The following is an 18,587-nucleotide window of genomic DNA, read 5'->3' as shown; positions in this document are numbered from 1 at the left end:
GGCTAGCCTCTGTGGCGACTGCGTTCTCCGATGTCCCGCCCCCACGCTGAGCGGGCCTACGCCTGTGACGTAAACGACGGTCGCACAACCTCTGGGCCCATCTTTTCCAAGGCGTTCGGAAGAATTGTCGCTCATGTGACGCTAAAATAACCACGACTATAAGGTTCGGGGGACGCGAAGGACTGAAGAACGCAGTCTCTGGCCCTGTATTTTGGGAATTGGACAGAGTAAGTTCTAAGTGGACTCTAGGGAAGCCCAAGTTGGGTGAGATCTAAATTACTCTCAGTCTTTTTCTATGCCGGTCCTTTCTGTCATCTCTGGTCCTTCTCATCCCGCCCCCTCCCACCAACCCATCAGTTAGATTGCCCTAGTGTCCTGGTTCTCTGTGCGCACGCGCAAGACTCCTCCGGCAGCCCTTGCAGTTCCAGTTTTCTAGTGATTGGGGGCGCTTGCCGTCCGGTTTTGGGAGGTTTGGGGTAGTCCCGCGTTTGACGGCTTCCTTGAGGAAGAACGGGTACCTAAAGGGGCAGTAGTCAAAAGGGGAATTGCTTTTCTTCTCAGATTCGAGTTTTGGTGGCCAAAAGATAGCGAATGTGGACTTGTATTTTTAAATTAAGTCATTTCTTTTTTCAGAACTTTTGTCTCTATCATTCAGAGAGCTGAACATCCAGTTATGGAAGGAAGAAAAAATACAGTGTATTATTGAGTGCGTTAATAGACATACTTAAAAGGGAAACAGATGAGGCGGTTGTTTAGGGGAAATGTGCTAGCAGAAAGCTAGAAAGAGTAAGATGCCGTTTAACCTGGGCCTTGAAAATTGAATAGGACTTGATAAGACAAGGAAGACGAGAAGCTTTTAAAGCAGAGGCACAGAGACAAGAAAGTAGGCAACGCTGGATAGTCAGATGTGACTAGAACTATAGTTCTTAACCTTTTTGACACACCATTTCCTTTTAAAACGTGATTTAAAAGATATGGATGAGCCTCCCAGGAAAATACATATACATTTCTAAATATTTTCTATAACCTTTTAAAGAAAAATTGTGAAAGATGTTGAAATAGCCAAAAAAAGAGGTGTCTAGCTTACTTTTCCAGCTTACCTCTGCTTTTCATTGTCATTGAGCTATGTTACAATTATGTAAGTTATAATTGAAATGTCTTAAGAGTTATTGCCCTGATTAGTGTTACATCTGTTAACAAGTTCATTTCAATATTTTTGCTTGCTTGTATTTGCGCTTGTCTAGTTTTTGAGTTCACCTTTGAACTGGTTTTTAGCACTTAACTAGTTCCCTGGTTAATTACTTAAATAAAATGATTGACGAGTTCATTTTATAAATGTAGAAAAGTCATGGTTTCACCTTTAAAATTTACCTTTGAAAATTTCTTGGGATTTACAATAATTTTTGAAATCCATCCCAAATTCCATGGATTTCAGGTTAAGAATTTCTGAGCCAGGAGAGATGGACTTGTGGACACAGCCGGGGTGGGGAGGGAGAGAGTGAATGAATGGAGAAGGTAGCATCAACAGATACACACTACCGTGTGTAAAATGGATAGCTGGTGAGAAGTTGCTGTATGACACAGGGAGCCCAGTTTGGTGCTCTGTGATGACCTAGAGGAGTGGGATGGAGAAAGGGGAGGGAGGCTCAAGAGTGAGGGGATATATGTATATTTATGACTGATGGTGGCGCTACTGTTAAAAAAAATCTTGCCTCCCATTGCAGGCAATGTAAGATGCAATGTTAGATCCCTGAGTCAGGAAGATCCCCTGGAGGAGGGCATGGCAACCCACTCCAGTATTCTTGCCTGGAGAATTCCTTGGACAGAGAGGAGCCTGGATGGCTGCAGTCCATGGGATCACAAAGACTCAGACACTGCTGAAGCGACTTAGCACGAACACACAGATGGCTGATTCGCGTTGTTGTACAGCAGAAACCAACACAACATTGTAAAAAAAAAAAAATTTAACAATTTAAAAAAAGGATTTCTGAGTCAAAACATAGACTACATGGTAAGAGGTTGCAAGAGGTTCTACTAAAACGTAGGCAGTGTGAAAGTTAAACATACCTGAGCTTACTTACCTAGCTAGCTTTAGCCAGGTCACTTAACCTTTGAGCCTTTGTAAAAAGTTAAGAGAAATAACCTAGAGGGATTATGAGGATTTAAAACAAGGTGTGTAAAGTAACTGGTGTTACACAGTAACTTTTATTCTTTGTTTAAACCCTATGAAACTAGTTGATTCATTTAACAATTTTTTAAAAATATATGCTGTGTTACCAAAAGATGCTAAAGAATTATTATTGTTGAAAGTTTTAGCATTAGAGTCACAAAATTAGACCTGTGTTTAGACAAGTTACACAGCTTCTGTGAAGGATGGAGGACTTCTCAAACAATTTATAAACAATTTCCGTATTATTATAACAGTAGTTGTGGAAAACACTGGATGAAGATAAGAGCCATTCCAAAGGTTACATTGATAGGGATTAATGACAGATTGGTAAATGATAAAATGATAATAAATAACAGTTAGATATTGTTGACTGTGTGCTGTATAGCAGTAATGGAAAGTGCTTTATCCATTTTGATTAATTTTTAAAACAATCCTAGTATGTCAGTATAAATTTTATTCCACTTTGTAGATCGTAGAAAGTTGAGTTAACTTGCCCCAAATCCATACAGCTAGTAAATAGCTCAACTGGTTAACTAAGTAGAGTATGTCATCCTTAAATAAAATGAGAGTGGTGAGAAGAACAGCAGAACAGACATTGCTAAGAAAGATAAGAACTTTGATTTGGAATGTATGGAATGACAGTATACCTATTTGTTATCATAGGACATTGAAAAAGTAAACTATGACTATCATGTAACTTCCTGATCTTCTGCAACCAGTGTGTAGGGAAGAGAACTTGTACCATAGCTTATTTCCTGTTTAATCTAATCCATATCTGTACTCGAAAATGAATGTATATTTGATTCTCCACAGATTTTTAAGATTGAAAATTGCAGAGTGTTATTCACATGGGGCAAGATTTTCTGAGCTTAATTCTCCAGGCTATATTCTCCAGCTATAATCTCCAGAATATAAAAATATTCTCATATATTTATATATGAGAAAGGAAGGAGAGTATCAGGGCTGAGAAGAGAATGCTGGGAAAAGTCTGATTTCTGGGAGATTTGTGGCTTTCTGTGTTTATGCAGTTTTGTCCACTATCTCCTTAGACGGTGGCTTTGACGATGAAAACAAATGGAGAAGTGGTGTGTGTGTGAAGTCGCTCAGTCTTGTCCGACTCTTTGCAACCCCATGGACTGTAGCTTATCAGGGTCCTCCCTCCATGGGATTCTCCAGGCAAGAGTGCTGGAGTGGGTTGCCATTTCCTTCTCCAGGGGATCTTCCCAACCCAGGGATCGAACCCAGGTCTCCCGCATTCCAGGCAGATGCTTTAACCTCTGAGCCACCAGGAGAAGTGGTAATCTGCCCTTTATAGATTTTTCAGATGAAAGAGTTAGTAGTGAATTCTGTAGTGACAATCATAGCCTACATTTGTATTTTGTTTATAATTCTACCCCCTTACAAAATAACTTGAAATGCTCAATACTTGACAATGTATTAGATGCTGTTAGTTATATTACTTAACTAGACAATAAATAAATGCCAAGGTTGTGATCAAGCTGAAGTCTCTGCCTTCTTAGTGTTTATATTATAATGAAGCAGGCAATAAAATTATAATTCCAGGTAGGAATAAGAGCATTAAAGTATAGAAAGTGGTGAGTGAGGGAGGGTAGGGTTATGGTTGGCAGGGAAGGGATATTTTAGATTTGGTGAAAGAGAAAGCCTCTTTGAGAAAGTGACATTTACAGAGGCCTGGGTGAACAAGGAAGTAATCCCTGCAGGTGTGACAAGAAACCTGGGAAACAGCAGGAGCAAAAGCCGTGAAATGGGAATGCATTAGACTGTTCAAGGAACAGAACGATGGTGTGTTGAGGTTGTAATGAGCACCCTGAAAGAAGTTGCAAGTGATGAAGTTAGAGCGAAATCCCCAGGCCAGATCTAATAGGACCTATAGGCCACAATAAGGATTTTTTATTTTATTCTGACTGGGATAAGAAACCTTTGGAGGATTTTGTTCAAGAAATTGACATTTTATTTATATATTTAAATGATCACTCTGGCTGCTCTCTGGAGAATTGATAAGGGAAGAGGAGTAGAAGCAAGTAAATGTGAGGATGTGTTTGAACTGCAGGCAAGATACCCGTGATAGCTTGGAACAGGTGGTTGTGATGGAAGAAATGAGGAGTCATATGAATTTTGAAAAGCTAGAGCTAACAGAAATGCTAATGAATTGGCTGTGGGGTGTGAGGATTTCAGTGTTTGTGCCCTCTCAGCAATTTTCACTGGTATTTTCTGAGATGGGAAAAACTAGGCAAAAAACGTGGTTTGCGAAAATTTGAGAGTTCAATTTAAGCTTGAGATATGCTTCAGATGAATAAGTGAAGAGGTCAGGTGGGTATTTGCATGTTGGAATGGGGAGGTAATGGGGTAAGTCGCGAGTGGACAAGACAGGTTTGTGAAACATCAGCAGAGAGAGCCATGGAGCTGAACGCCAGAGGCCCTCTGGAAGGACATGTGTGTGGATGAGGGAGCCCAGGACTGACTGCATTCAGTCCTGGGCATCATGGAAAGGCAGAGCAGAGTCAGAGGGTCCAGAAAAGGAAATGGAGAAGACAACTCATGGAAGCCAAATGAGGAAAATGTTTTCAGTGAGGGAGTTAGCAACTGCAAATGCTCCTGAGAGGCCTGGTAGACAGTGGGGATCCTAGTTTTCAGTTTCATTGGAATGATGGACAGGATGGGTTGAAGTTAGAGTGGGAGATGAGAAATAAATGGTTATGCAGCACCTGATTGTTTTTTTAATGATTAATTTTGGCATGTACTTCCATTTTATGAGTTAGGCTAGCATCATCTAAATAATTACCTCTGTTTTAGAAATTAGTAGTTACCCGATCAACAGAAGCCTGTTTTTAAAATGCCAAAATACTCTTCCTTTGATGAGAATGCACATTTAGTTGGAGGTATGAAGTGAAATGCATTCATGGCTTCGTACCCTCCTCCTGAATGTCACTTTGAAACAAAATCTGTTTCTATCTGCAGCATCCCTGCTGCACTTTCAGATTATAGCTGACAGTCAGACTCAGGAGACACAAATAGGCTTTAATCTAATAATTGTTTACTGAGCTTTAAAGGATATAAGACATAAGATAGAGTAGGGGCAGAATCTTCATCTCATCTGGAGACCTAGTCCCAGTCTTCCCAAAATACAGCAATTAACCCAAATCCACTGCTTCCCCCCCCCCCTTATCTAAGACTAGTATGGTGTTTTGGTCACCTTGTTACCCAAAAGCCCACCAATCTATTCTATCATGCTGGTCACAGCCTCAAGGCCTGCATGCATACCAACTAATAGCATCTCCCACCACAGTACACCAGAGAAGACAGATGAAACTTGATGAAACTTGCCATTTGTCTTAGTATCACCCAAGGCCTCCTGTTAGTTCTTTGCTTACTCATTTTTGTGTGTATTTAAGTTTAGTGTATCAGCTAAGATGACACCATTCAACAGATTTTTGTATTACTATATACCAGGAAATGGTAATGTACCAGTGAGCAAAACTTAGATAATAAACAAATTAGTAAGGTTTTAAGTGCAGAAGAGAAGACAGGGAGATAGTTGTCTGTCCAGAACTTTGCAGTCTTGTCAGCAAGTAAAGAACATTTTTAAATTTTCTCTCATTGGAGGTTGTGAAATGAACATGTCAGTATATCATTCTATACTAGAACATATGAAAAAATGCTGTTAACATAAGAGATAAATTTTATAAGAAACAGGCAAAATCAATGTTTCCACAGCTAATAGTGAAAATGTTTCCCTGGTAGAGATATTTGAGCCCATTTCCCTTCAGATAAAGGCTAAATTAAGTGTTTTTTGGTCACTAATTATACTTAATATTTATCTTTTCTTCCTATTTGACAGAAATGGAAACTGAAAGTGGAAATAAAGAAAAGGCAATGGAAGAAAGCATAGAAAAGAAAAAAGAAGTAGAGAAAAAGAAACGGTCTAGAGTTAAACAGGTGCTTGCAGATATTGTGAAGCAAGTGGACTTCTGGTTTGGAGATGCAAATCTCCACAAGGATAGATTTCTTCGAGAGCAGATAGAAAAATCTAGAGATGGATGTAAGTTTCCTTCAGTGTATTATACCAGTTTTAAGAGCTATATCTATTTCTAATCCATATATGCTGCATATAATGTACAATATACACAGTTGAAAATGTCTTTGAATCTTTTTTAAACTTATATTTTCATTAGATGTTGATATATCACTTCTTGTGTCATTCAACAAAATGAAAAAATTGACCACGGATGGAAAGTTAATAGCCAGAGCACTAAAAAGTTCTGCTGTTGTAGAGGTAAGAATCGTTACATATATTACGTGTCACATGATACTGTTAATTAGTATTGACTTTATGTACTGTTTTAAAGCTGGATTTAGAAGGCACCAGAATCAGGAGGAAAAAGCCACTGGGTGAAAGACCAAAGGATGAGGATGAGCGGACTGTGTATGTGGTAAGCCATTTTTCAGGAAAAGCTTGGAACTGTTGTCTCAACAGAAACATTGTAGTATTCAGTTTAAATAAAGCTTTATTTTCAGTTAAGTTTTTAACACTTTATTTATTATTGCTAATTTATCATAGGAACTACTTCCCAAAAATGTTAACCACAGCTGGATTGAGAGAGTATTTGGGAAATGTGGCAATGTTGTTTATATAAGTATACCACATTATAAGTCTACTGGGGACCCAAAGGGATTTGCCTTCGTGGAATTTGAAACAAAAGAACAAGCTGCAAAAGCTATTGAGGTAGGTCCACAACCTAAAAGAAAGAGAAAGAAAATTACTAAGTGTTTTAAACAGTAACAAAATTTTGCTTATTTCATTTCAGTTTCTTAATAACCCACCAGAGGAAGCACCAAGAAAACCTGGTGTATTTCCCAAGACAGTGAAAAACAAGCCCATTCCAGCTCTCACAGTAACTGGTGAGTTATTACTAAAGACTTTATTAAACATAGATGAAGTAAAAATAAGTAATTAAAATAACATTGTTACAGAAGAAAAGAAAAAGAAAAAGAAGAAGAAAGGCCGAACAAAGAAAGACGACAATATCCAGACCAAGGAGTCAAATATGGACGCGAGCAACGAAAGTGTCTGTAAAAAAAGATCAAGGACCACATCTGAGAGCTCTGAAGTAGAGGTTACTGAACCCCAAAAGCAACCCACAAAGAAAAAGAAAAAACGAGAAAAAACCGAAGGATCCAGCTTACCTTTAGTCAAAGCAGGGAAGAGGAAAAGAAGCGGCTCTGAAGATGCAGACTGCCTCACTCCCAAAGCGAAGGTTAAGAAAGTGTCTCAGAAAGACAGTGTTAAAAAAGAAGCTCCAGAAGTTTGTAAAGAAAGCAAAGGTATTTCTGACTTTATGTTTAGGATTAGATAAGGAGAGTTTTCTTCTTAACTCATGTCTTTTATTTCTTGTTAATTTAGAATTAGAAGTCTCTACGGAAGAGGAAAAGGATACTGGAGATATAAAGGACGGATCCCTACTGAAAGCAAAAAGAAAGCATAAGAAAAAACATAAAGAGAGGCATAAAATGGGAGAAGAGGTTATTCCATTACGAGTACTATCAAAGTAAGTCACCGGTACAAATTATATTGTTGGCAAATGACACACTCCATCACCATTGCTAAAGTGCAATTCCAATTTGAATTGAACAGAGTTGCATATTAGCAACAGTATGGCCTGAAGCCATGATCTGCACAGAAGTTGCGCAATGTTGAGGTTTAAAAAGGAACCACCGCACTAAAACATGGAAGCACTTATTTTTTTATGAAGTCACAGCAAGTGCCTCCATGTTAAAGTAAAGTGTATTCCTTAACAGATTTAAAGGTACATCTTGAATATACCAAAGACCAGCAGTGTAAGTAAGTACTTGCATTTTCTTGAAGATAAAATGAAAAAAGAAGACTTACCATCACTAAAACATGGAAGCACTTACTTTTTTAGCTACAAAGCAAGTACATCCACGTTTAAGTGGTGGGGAGCCCAGTCTTGGGAAAAATAAAAACGTGAATTTTCTTAGCCTGTAAAGTACATTTAGAAAATAATCTGGAAACAGAATAAATGCCTGACAAACTTACATTAAGCAAAATGGAAATAACAATTTCACCATTAAAAGGACTACTTGCTACATTTTCATTACTTTCAGAGCTTCATTAATAGCCAGTTTCAACAGTTTGTTTGGTAAAATGCCAGATCGTAAGTCCTTTTAAAGTATTGACTTGGAGACACCTCCACTGAAACATGGAAGCACTTACTTTTGCTTTACACAGCAGGTACCCCCATGTTAAAGCAGAGGGGATCCCCTTTAGCTTCGATAAATTATATAAAAGTGGCCATCTTGTATGCAGTGGCGTAATTTGGATTCACTTCTACTAAAACATGGAAGCACTTACTATTTCAAAAGTCACAGAAAGTACTACCATGTTAAAGTTAAAGGGAGTCCATCTTCTCAAGAGGTGGAAGATAAGTAGAAGAAATGGCATACCTTTTAAAAGAGAGTTTCTTTCTTAACTTTCCTGGATTACAGTTTCCAAAGACTCCGGTTTTCCTCTTGGAGGGTTAAAAGGCAAGGACTTTGGGTACTTCTATTTATACTATTCTTAACCCCTGAATTCCTTTTCCCTTTTTATCTCAGAGAATCATTACAAGAGCCCTTTGTTATTCTAATGTATCAGCTCTCAGGGAATGTATGGTCCTGGGTGGGTCTGGATTTTTTTTTTTTTTTTTTGAAGTATACAGATGTCAATGTTAACAGCTAAAACCATTACCACAGATATTCTCCTCTTTAAAAAAAAAAAAAAAATCCCCTATCTGCTTGTTTGATGGCACAGATTAGGGTAACAATGAGTGCTCCTGCAGAGCCAGGAGAGGCATTGTGTTTCTATCTGGAGGAGCTCTAGCTGTTTGAAGAAACCTCTACACGTTAAATGTATGTAAATAAATAAATTGCTTCCATGGGGTGTTTTTTTTCTTCTTAGAAATTCCTTTGACTCCAGTAAATACTGAGGAATGTTACCTTTCAAATTGGAAGCAGTTTAACAAATCTTAAAATTTTAATTTTTCACCCAGAGTCAACTGACTTTTCTAGTTAAATGTTACTAGTTAGTTGACTCAGTGCTTTTATTTTTGTCAGTCACATATTTGAAAAATACTCAAGAATTGAATCAGCAAATATAAAACATTTAATCTGAATGTTGGGACAGAGGGAACTCCCCTTTTCTTGTTTGCCAGATAGACTTAGAACTCAGGAAATAATTTAAGTGTGTTTAAAGAAAGATTGGGAGGAGTGGTTGCAAGTCACTGAATGTCTGTATTTTGAGACTTACTTTTTATTTAATGATCTGTTGTCACTGTTTAAAAGTACAATTATTTTCACTACAGAACAGAATGGTTGGATTTGAAGAAAGAGTATTTAGCACTGCAAAAAGCCAGCATGGCTTCTTTAAAAAAAACAATATCCCAGATAAAATCACAATCAGAAATGGAAACAAATGGAGTACCTACTAATTCCGGAATGAAAAATGAAAAAAGTAAGCATCAATATGATAGTTTTTGTAACATTATATTGTACTTATACTAAAACACACTGAGTTATTGTAGGATAAACTTTAGCTTTTGAAACTCAATTGTATAGTGGTTGTTATTAAAGCAATTACTGATTTCTCAAGTTGTCCAGATATGATTTATCCTCAACCTAAAAATATTTGAAGGGCTCATTTTAAACTGAATCTTTTTTAATCACATAAATTTTCTCTATACAGTTTTCATTAGTAATCAAAATTAGTGATGAGTGCCTAGTCTGTAGTTCATCGCATTTGTAGAAACAAAGATGATCTTTGATATTTATATTTTAAATTCCCATAAGTTGAAAATATAAATTTCCACATTTGAATTGTAACGGTGTACCTATACCTGTTTATTTCTTTATTGAGTAAAACAATTTGTTTTTGGTTCAGTGAAAGGGGACATTTTTTCTTTAAGATTTTAAAAGTGTTCTAATGCTAAAATTTTGCATTTATAGTAATAAGAGTTTCTGTATTTTACTTTATGGTAATCTGTAATAAATAGTATAACTTACAACATACTGACCTTATGAGTAAGTTTAAATTACTTAAATAAAGCTGGGAGACCATTACTGATACTCTAGAGCAGGCCTATAAGCATTAAATTATTAAATTAAGAGATATTTTTCTGGTCTTTTTCTTTTCACGTCAACAGCAAACAGTGAAGAGTGTGGTCCTCAGGAGAAAGTTAATGCAGCAGGACCACAGTTTGTGAGTGGTGTGATTGTGAAGATCATTAGCACCGAGCCTTTACCTGGCAGGAAACAAGTCAAGGTAATGCTTTTGAATCCCCATGATAGTTGTTTCTCTTTCTTCTTAAAAACCCCCATGTGAAAGTGTTTTGAATATGGAAAATAAGGCAAATCAAATTAGAATTTGTTCTCTTGTGGTAAACTGCTTATTGGGTTTGATTCCATAATAACCCTTTAAGTCTGACTTGAAGCAAGTTCTGATACCTGAAATTCCTCACTGAATCAAATTTATACTGAATTTAGTTTAATCCTTTATAGGAAAACAGCAATTTGTGCTTATTTTTATTGGTGCCCCAATGGTTGTATATAGGAAAAGGATGAAACCCTACTGTAGTTATTAAAGCAAAAGAGGAGATTAAGTTAAATGCTTTTTCCCAATATTTGTTTTCTCAGGGGACCTTTTCTGTTTTTCAGAAAAAATCCAGAGAAACTAGATTTTGGAGCAATACTTAGGGATAAAACTTTCATAAAGATTGAACTAACATTAAAGTTGGTTTGTGATTGTTTCTAAAATAAAACTGTAACTATTTGCTGTTTTCTTATTTGGAGCAAAATAGAGAATTTGTAATTTGTTTTCATTAGAGTTTTTAGTTTTCAATAAATTCCTAAAAGATTTTGTGACTTAAAAAAAAATCGGAACTATTTTGAAACAAAAGGGATAGTGTGCATATTTTTCACTTACTGTAGACTTAATTTTTGTCTGTTAATGAATCCTCTTGAGAATTGAAATTTTCTCCTGAAAAAAATGCAGGATTGTTGTTTTTGGCAAGAAGAGCCTTTAAAAATTTTATTCCTAAAAGTTTTTTTGGTATTTTCAGTCCACACCAATTATTTTAAAATTTTTTAAACAATTACAGGAAAGTGTAAAGTATTTTGACAATCTCCAGAATTTATAGTTTACACTTTAAGTTCCTATCCCTGCAGTTCTCGTCTTCTTTTTTCATTTTATAGAGTTTATCCCTTACAGCATTTTGTACTAGCATGGCAATATTTGTTATTCCCATACTCTTTTTAGTGGGAGTACCCTATTTACTTTTAAATTTTGTCATCCATTTAAGTGAAACACTTTCTTTTTAATCTAAGTAATGTGTTCTGTAACATAGCAAGTATATTTATAATTCTTAGCTGAGGTCAGCACTATATGGTATGTTGTTTTGGTTTTCCATAGACTGTTACCAGTAAACATTTTTTAACTTGTGTAACCATTAAAGTTGCTCATTGTAACCATCTGTAAGCACTGTTTATCTGAAACCCTATCCCTTAAAATCCTGTATCTGTCACTAACACGTAAATCTAGACTCTCACTACAGTATTGATGAGGAATTTGGTCAATCCCAAATTGATATACTAGCTTGCACTTCAAAATTTGTTAGCAAAATAGACTTTGCAATAAAAAGGATTAAAAAATTGAAGATGTAAATGCTACGGTGGTTAGTCAGATGGCCCAAGTTTTCAAAGAAAAATTACTCAAAGTTTGTTATTTTGAATAACTGGAATAGGTTTAATTATATTTATCAGAGAGATTTTATTATCTAAATGGTAATTATGTCAATTACAAATTCTTCATTTTTGATCACCAGAATCGTAAAATAAATGCTATTAACCAGGTTATTACTTACATTTTGCTGGAACAAAAACTGAGCTATGATTCTTACTGCTGTCTGTGAATTGCCCATGTGATAGCCAGGTTAATTTGTCATTCTAAGAAGGGTTTTAAATCTGGAGATTAGCCTGACATTATAATGGATATTTAGTAAATATATCAGTTACAAAACTCTCACTACTACCAGTAAACACATTCAAATTTCATCACTTAATACTTTATATTTCCTTCTTTGTGTTTAAATTAAATACTCATTAACTAGATAGAGAAATGGGAAGAGTTGGCAAGTTTATTTCTCTCCAGTTTTCAGTTTTTAAATTGAATTTGCCGATAAAGTGTCTATTTTGTGATAGGCAGTGTTTTAAGTGTTGGATAAATTAAGACTTAGTACCTGGCTTGTATTAATATATAAGCATGGATTTTTACTACTTCTTCTTTATTATTAACTAAGGCACTTTTCTTATGAAGTAATATTTCCAGGTATTGCTGAGTTCTTTCTGTAATTCAGAATTTTAAAATTCAACATCAAAATGTAATTTAGGGAATCCTCTGGTGGTCCAGTAGTTAGGATTCCAAATTCTCACTGTGAAAGACTTGGGTTCAGTCCCTGGTTGGGGAACTAAGATCCCACGAGCCAAGAGGCGTGGCCAAATAAATATTTCTTTTAATAAATAAATAGTCTAAATTAGTTGCATCTTGAAATTTTAGGTTTAAACTCAAGGGGTTGAGGTAGGTAGGGCTTGCTTTTTTTTTTTTTTTCTTTCAGTTGCGAACCTTCAGTTACTTTAGCTTTATGAATGGAAGTTGATGAATTAAGAATTAGTGTAACATTCCTGCATAATTACCTTGCTTACACTGTAGAACCTGCTGTGAAAAAAAAAATGACTTGGGAATGCAGGAATCTTGTTAATTTGCCCTCACAGCAGGCCTTATAGGTAAAACTTCTCATTGCTACGTGACTCTTAAGAGGTTGCTTAGATGTTTTATCAGAGTAAAAACTCCGGCCCTATCTGTATTCCCATAGACAGCTTGAGAACCAAACATCTTTCTGTGCTCCTTGAAACATTTTTCACAAGTGGTCATAAAAAGTTTGCATATATTTTAAGTCCTAAGTGATTTTATCCAGGTAAGTGGAAACACAGCTTCTTCCTTAATGCCATTTCAGTTTTGTTTTTCATTTTACTCTCTAACTCCAGACATGGAACCCTTCTTCTAAATTTGAGGGTTAGAGGAAAGTATTTGTACATTCTGTACTATAGATCTTTTTACCTTGTGCCACATTCCCATCTAGTACAATTTTAAAGATACTGTTAAATGAAAGAAAGTTGTTAGAGTTGATGTTAAATTGGTCCTCAACTTTGTCCAAGTCCATTTCTAAGAGCATTTGTTTTGAGGTCTTTTTTTGTTGGTGGTGGTTTGGTTTTTGGTTTGGGGTCTGTTTGGGGCGTCTTTCTTATTAGCTTATGGGATCTTAGCTCCCAGACCAGGAGTTGAACCTGTACCCTTGGAAGTGAGAGTGAAGAGTCCTAACCACTAGACTGCCAAGGAATTCTCCATTTGTATCTATCTTAGAAGCTAACTGGAATGAATTAGTTACTCCTAATTTGAAATGATATATGGCTCAATTTTATAATAGATCCTACACTGGAATAATTTTAGAATTATAATGAAATGTTTTTATTATTTATTTTAAGCCCTTCTAAATTCTAATGCAGGATACTTTGGCAGCAATCTCAGAAGTTGTTTATGTTGATTTGCTGGAAGGAGATACAGAATGCCATGCTAGATTTAAAACTCCTGAGGATGCTAAAGCAGTAGTAACTGCACATTCGGAAATTAAAAAGAAACACTGCTGGAAACTAGAGATTCTTTCTGGTAAAACTTTATAGAACCTCTTTTTTTTTTATTTTAACAATGCTTATTTTAGGGTGACTGTTTTATAATTTCCGAGTTTGGCAAATGAAACTGGGGGAGGTTTCTTTACACTAATATGTACAAAAAGGCATTAAATAACGCAGGCAACTATTCTGGTTCTACTGAAAATACAAAGCTGTGGATGTGTTTCTTCATTTATATCCTTATGTTCAGTGATAAGCATTTTTGTGTTTGTTTGTTTGTTTAAAGGTGATCATGAACAGAGGTATTGGCAGAAGATTTTGGTAGATAGGCAGGCCAAACTTAATCAACCTCGTGAAAAGAAAAGAGGCACTGAGAAGGTAATCAGTTCATACTTTGTAATTTAAATTTCTGGCTGTTTTATTTTATAATTTGGTGGTAAATGATTGTTTAAAGATTGTCGTAATGGTAGAAAGCATAGTGTATTTAGAGTGTAGTTTTTAAAGATATGAGTCTCTACAGATAAGACTGGGAAACTATGCGTATCATTCCCAATAGCAATGGTAAGCTTTATTCCTTTTTCTCTAGAATAGCTGACAGGGGAAATAAACAAGCTTAAATTAGTACATTAAATTATTTATAGAAAAAAATAATAATTTAAAGCAAGTCTCTCAATTTTACTTTTAAGAATTTATCAGATGTTTATTGTTGCTAGTAAGCCGTTTATTCTTTTTAAAAATATTATACGTGTAAAAGTTAGTACATCTTAAAGTGCTTAGAGCAAAATAGGGCATATAATAATTATCAATTTCTAAATGTGTACTGTAAAAATCAGTAAAATCCAAAAAGATGTATGTGCATTATTTTATGAAAAATCATACTTCCTATGTTCTGAGTTTGTTAATTGTTCCTATTTATAAAATTCTTTTTTTATAATTGGAAAATCAAGTTTTTTTTTCATCTGTCTTGCATCTCCTAGGATTCATTGGAATTTAAAATTACTTGGGAGGAGGTTTTCTACTGATCTTTGTTAATTCTCTTTCCATGAATGCAGACTGAATTTGTTGAGATAGAGAAGCCTCCTTCCTCTTTAAGGACTCTTTCAGGTCTATGAGGTGTTAATTTCAAAGCCTACTTAAGCTTTGATTAACTTAAATGTTAAAATCATTAATCCAGAACTCACAATTGAAATGAAATCACTTTGTTAAATAATATTTTTCCTTCTAATTGGTGTAAAATATCATTTAAATTGTGTATATTTTTAAAACTAGAAAAAAAGCAGTTTTGTATTTAAGAAAGACTCCATCTGTATAAATTAAATTTGAGACAAGGAAATACACACTGACAGAGAATGTTGTAAATTGGGTTGAAACCAGTGAGCAGTTCTCTCATTGAGTTGAAGAGTTCTCACGTGTTGATGAACAGGATCAGGCTTTTAGTATTAGCATGATTTGTATGTTAGGCAGACATCTGAGAGTATAGAATTCTAGCTAAAGCAATGAAAGTTTGCTCATTTCATAAAATGAAAAAAGGTTCCACACGACCTAGCTCCTCAGAGGAGAGAAGGTTAATCGTTTACTACTTTGTTAATTCATTTAATTAGCATTTTTGGTATTGGTTTGTGTTAGCCACTGTTTAAGAACTGAGTGTCTAGCCATGAGTAACAAAGTCTCCTTTTTTCATGAGGCTTAGAGTTAATATAGGTCAGATGATGACCAGTGCTGTGCAGAAAACTCAAAAGTATAATGAGGAACATCAGATGAGGTTCCTTGGGAAGTTCTCTACAGAGGTGACCGTAGTGCAGACCTTAGGGAAGTGAGCAGACAAGCCAGGAGAATTTAGGCGCTCCACTTGACACTCTGAGGCAGCAGAAAGCGCAGAGGTCTTGAAGGGAGATTGTCAGACTAGGAGGCCAGTGTAGCTGGGATACAGGAAGCAAGCAAGCGTGTTAGTAATAGAAAATAAGTGTTTAGAAAATATTAACAGTCAAAAGTATAGTGTAAATGCCTCACTGACATGCCATTCTACCATTTCTACAGTAGTATACTTGAGTGAAAGAAAAATACTAATAGAAAATCCTGGTTATTCTTTTCACTTTGTGGAGGAGAGGGCTACTGGGGACAGTTTTCTAAGCTCTATTCAGTTTGTAAAGAATTAAAAGACGATAAAGAAATACTTTGTTTTCTATGTATGATATTTTGACATGTAAAAATCAAGTGCAGATAAATTAAGACCTGTAACAAAAGGTCAGTAAGATGAAGGAAAGATTTGCCATAAGGGGTCTCATTCATTCTACCTCAACCAAATCTTTCTAGTGTACCCTATCACGTTGAGCATTTTAGTAAAATTAGATAACAGGTATTGGAGACACAGTGAGGCTTTTCTCATTTTTCTTTAGCTTGCAAAGCACATTTGAATTTTTTGTTGTTTTTATCAAAATCATCTTTCCTTTATAGAGTACTGACAGGTCAGCTATTAAACCGATAAAGATAGAATTCATAAAATTTGCGAAAAGCATATAGTTGTGAGTTTTAAACACTTAAGTTTTGACTCCACTGACCAGTTTGCTTTTAGTTTAATCTGAAAGTGACTTCCTAAAAACTTACCACAATTGAAAAAATGAAAAATAAATAACGGTGACTTCCTGCCAATGACCACATATCACCAGCTTAAAAAAACTATTTTAATGAATAGTCATTAGAATCTGTGTTTATAAGAGAATAAGATTTTCATTTCCTCCAAAGCTAAATATGCTACGTTAGTTTTTCTATCAAGAAAGCTTTTGGGCAATTTAAATGGTCTTCTTCATTCTGCATAATTTCATTTGCCTTATTTAAAATTTTTTATTATTTATGTAAGGGTGTAATAATAAGTACTTTTAATAGCAGATCCTTATTTAGAATATTTCTCAAATTTGTAAGCAAAGTGTCTTAATACTCAAACCCCAAGGGATATGATGAAACAAAGATTGGTCCTTAACCCTCCTAAAATGTCAAAAAAAAATTTTTAATTTTATATTGACACATTGGTGATTAACAGTGTTGTATTAGTTTCAGGTGTATAGCAAAGTGATTCAGTTACTACACATATACATGTGTTCTTTTTCAGATCCTTTTCCATTTAGGTTATTACAGAATACTGAGGAGCATTCCCTGTGCTGAATAGTAGGTCCACATTGGTGGAATTATGGTTATTTATTAATTAAATAATAACCAAATTATTGGTTATTTTTAATTGAAAATAATTTTAGTAGTCTAGAACTAAAATGCAAGGATCTTAGATAATTCAAAGATTTAATATCTACATTTAATAAGCTCTAACTTAGGTAGTTCTCTCTGTAACTGATTTGACCTGAGCTTAATTATCTCATTTGTTTTCCTCTTCCCCTTTTTAAAATATTTTATTCAAGCTAATAGTTGTGAGATTTTTCTAGTCATAATTATCTTTCTGTTTTTAGGTATCCAGTTCCTTCTAATTTCTGATTTTTTTCTCTGTAGTTAATCACCAAAGCTGAAAAGATTAGACTCGAAAAGACTCAACAAGCAAGTCAACACATTAGATTTTCTGAATATGACTGAAAAAAATTTTTTGTTTACCTCTTCAGATTTCACTGGATACTAGACCTATTCTTAGGAATATCTTTTTTTTTTATGGTGGTAATGCATAATGTTTTTCTAAAACCTACATTTAATTAAATAGTTTTTCTTCAATTTGTAAATAACGACTTTTCCTGGAGACAGTTACATTGTTTACCACAGTTTTTCTGTAAACCTTGCGTTTGTTGAAATTATATGACACAAATCAACCTCAAAGTGATTTAGAAAATAAATGTGTTTGAAATTATCATTAAGTTTGCTGTTTTTATATTACAAAAACAACATATATGCAAAAATAATAATACTATCTAAATAGCTTGGAGAAAGTGTTTAACAGAGAATGCTCATTGTGCTTTCTATTTTGTAACTTGCTTTTTCCATTTGAAGTATCTTAGATATCCTTTCATGTTGATTTATACAGAGGCATGTGTGTGATATCTCATTCTGTTTATTGTACTTTGCCTGTCCGAGCTTCCATTGAACTGACCATATGAACTGTTTGCAATTTAAATGTTTTAAACATACTAAGTTTGTTTTCATAAATGAAGTTAAACATTTTATTTTGATTAGACAAAATAAAATGTACCAGATGCTATAAACAAAGAAAAGAATATCTTCTAGGAACCAGCCTTTGGTATAATTGAAGTGTATCATTTTATTCAGGAAAATCACAGAAGTGAGTGTTGAAGGCCTTCCTAGAACTGAATGTCCTGGGATGTACATGACTGGCATCTCATCAGGATATCAGGAAAGTACTCTGGATGACCTTGGGATTCATTTCCTTGGGCTACAAACCCATTTCTAGTCCCATCAGCTTTCTCCAGCAGTGGGGGATTAACTTGGATGTCCCTTGGATGCATTGTGGAAGGCAAAGAATCAAGAATCTGTTCACTCCTATGGGCCAGAGATTTGAAGAGATTGGCTGCATCAGGTTAGGGTAGCAGCAGCTTACTACCAAAAATAGGCATGCTGGGAGGTTGCCACTGACTCACTAATTTTTCTCTCCCCATGAAGAAGAGCTAGCATACACACTCATGAAGGAAAAGAATGATCAGTAAATTCTTGCTAA

At 35.1% G+C, this 18,587-nt stretch overlaps 1 protein-coding gene across 3 annotated transcripts; it reads left to right on the top strand.

Annotated features, from left to right (window-relative positions):
- LARP7 (La ribonucleoprotein domain family member 7) lies at window positions 94–17,788 on the top strand. Of its 3 annotated transcripts, none has more exons than XM_018049213.1 (13): window positions 94–227; window positions 6,030–6,230; window positions 6,364–6,464; window positions 6,538–6,621; window positions 6,750–6,914; window positions 6,997–7,090; window positions 7,166–7,513; window positions 7,593–7,737; window positions 9,550–9,698; window positions 10,387–10,505; window positions 13,802–13,961; window positions 14,211–14,302; window positions 17,420–17,788. In XM_018049213.1, exons 2-13 carry the CDS (start codon window positions 6,032–6,034, stop codon window positions 17,498–17,500), a joined length of 1,737 nt encoding a protein of 578 aa, XP_017904702.1. In that variant the 5' UTR covers window positions 94–227; window positions 6,030–6,031; the 3' UTR covers window positions 17,501–17,788. The 3 variants fall into 3 exon arrangements, with proteins under 3 accessions (XP_017904702.1, XP_005709608.2, XP_017904703.1); XM_005709551.3 differs by having other exon boundaries at window positions 7,163–7,513; window positions 17,420–17,782; XM_018049214.1 differs by lacking the exon at window positions 94–227 and having other exon boundaries at window positions 7,163–7,513; window positions 17,420–17,784.

Source organism: Capra hircus, chromosome 6 (genome assembly GCF_001704415.2).
Source record: "Capra hircus breed San Clemente chromosome 6, ASM170441v1, whole genome shotgun sequence".
NCBI classification, from domain to species: Eukaryota; Metazoa; Chordata; class Mammalia; order Artiodactyla; family Bovidae; genus Capra; species Capra hircus.
The sequence above is the reverse complement of the archived record's forward strand: the minus strand, read 5'-3'. Positions and strand labels throughout refer to the sequence as shown.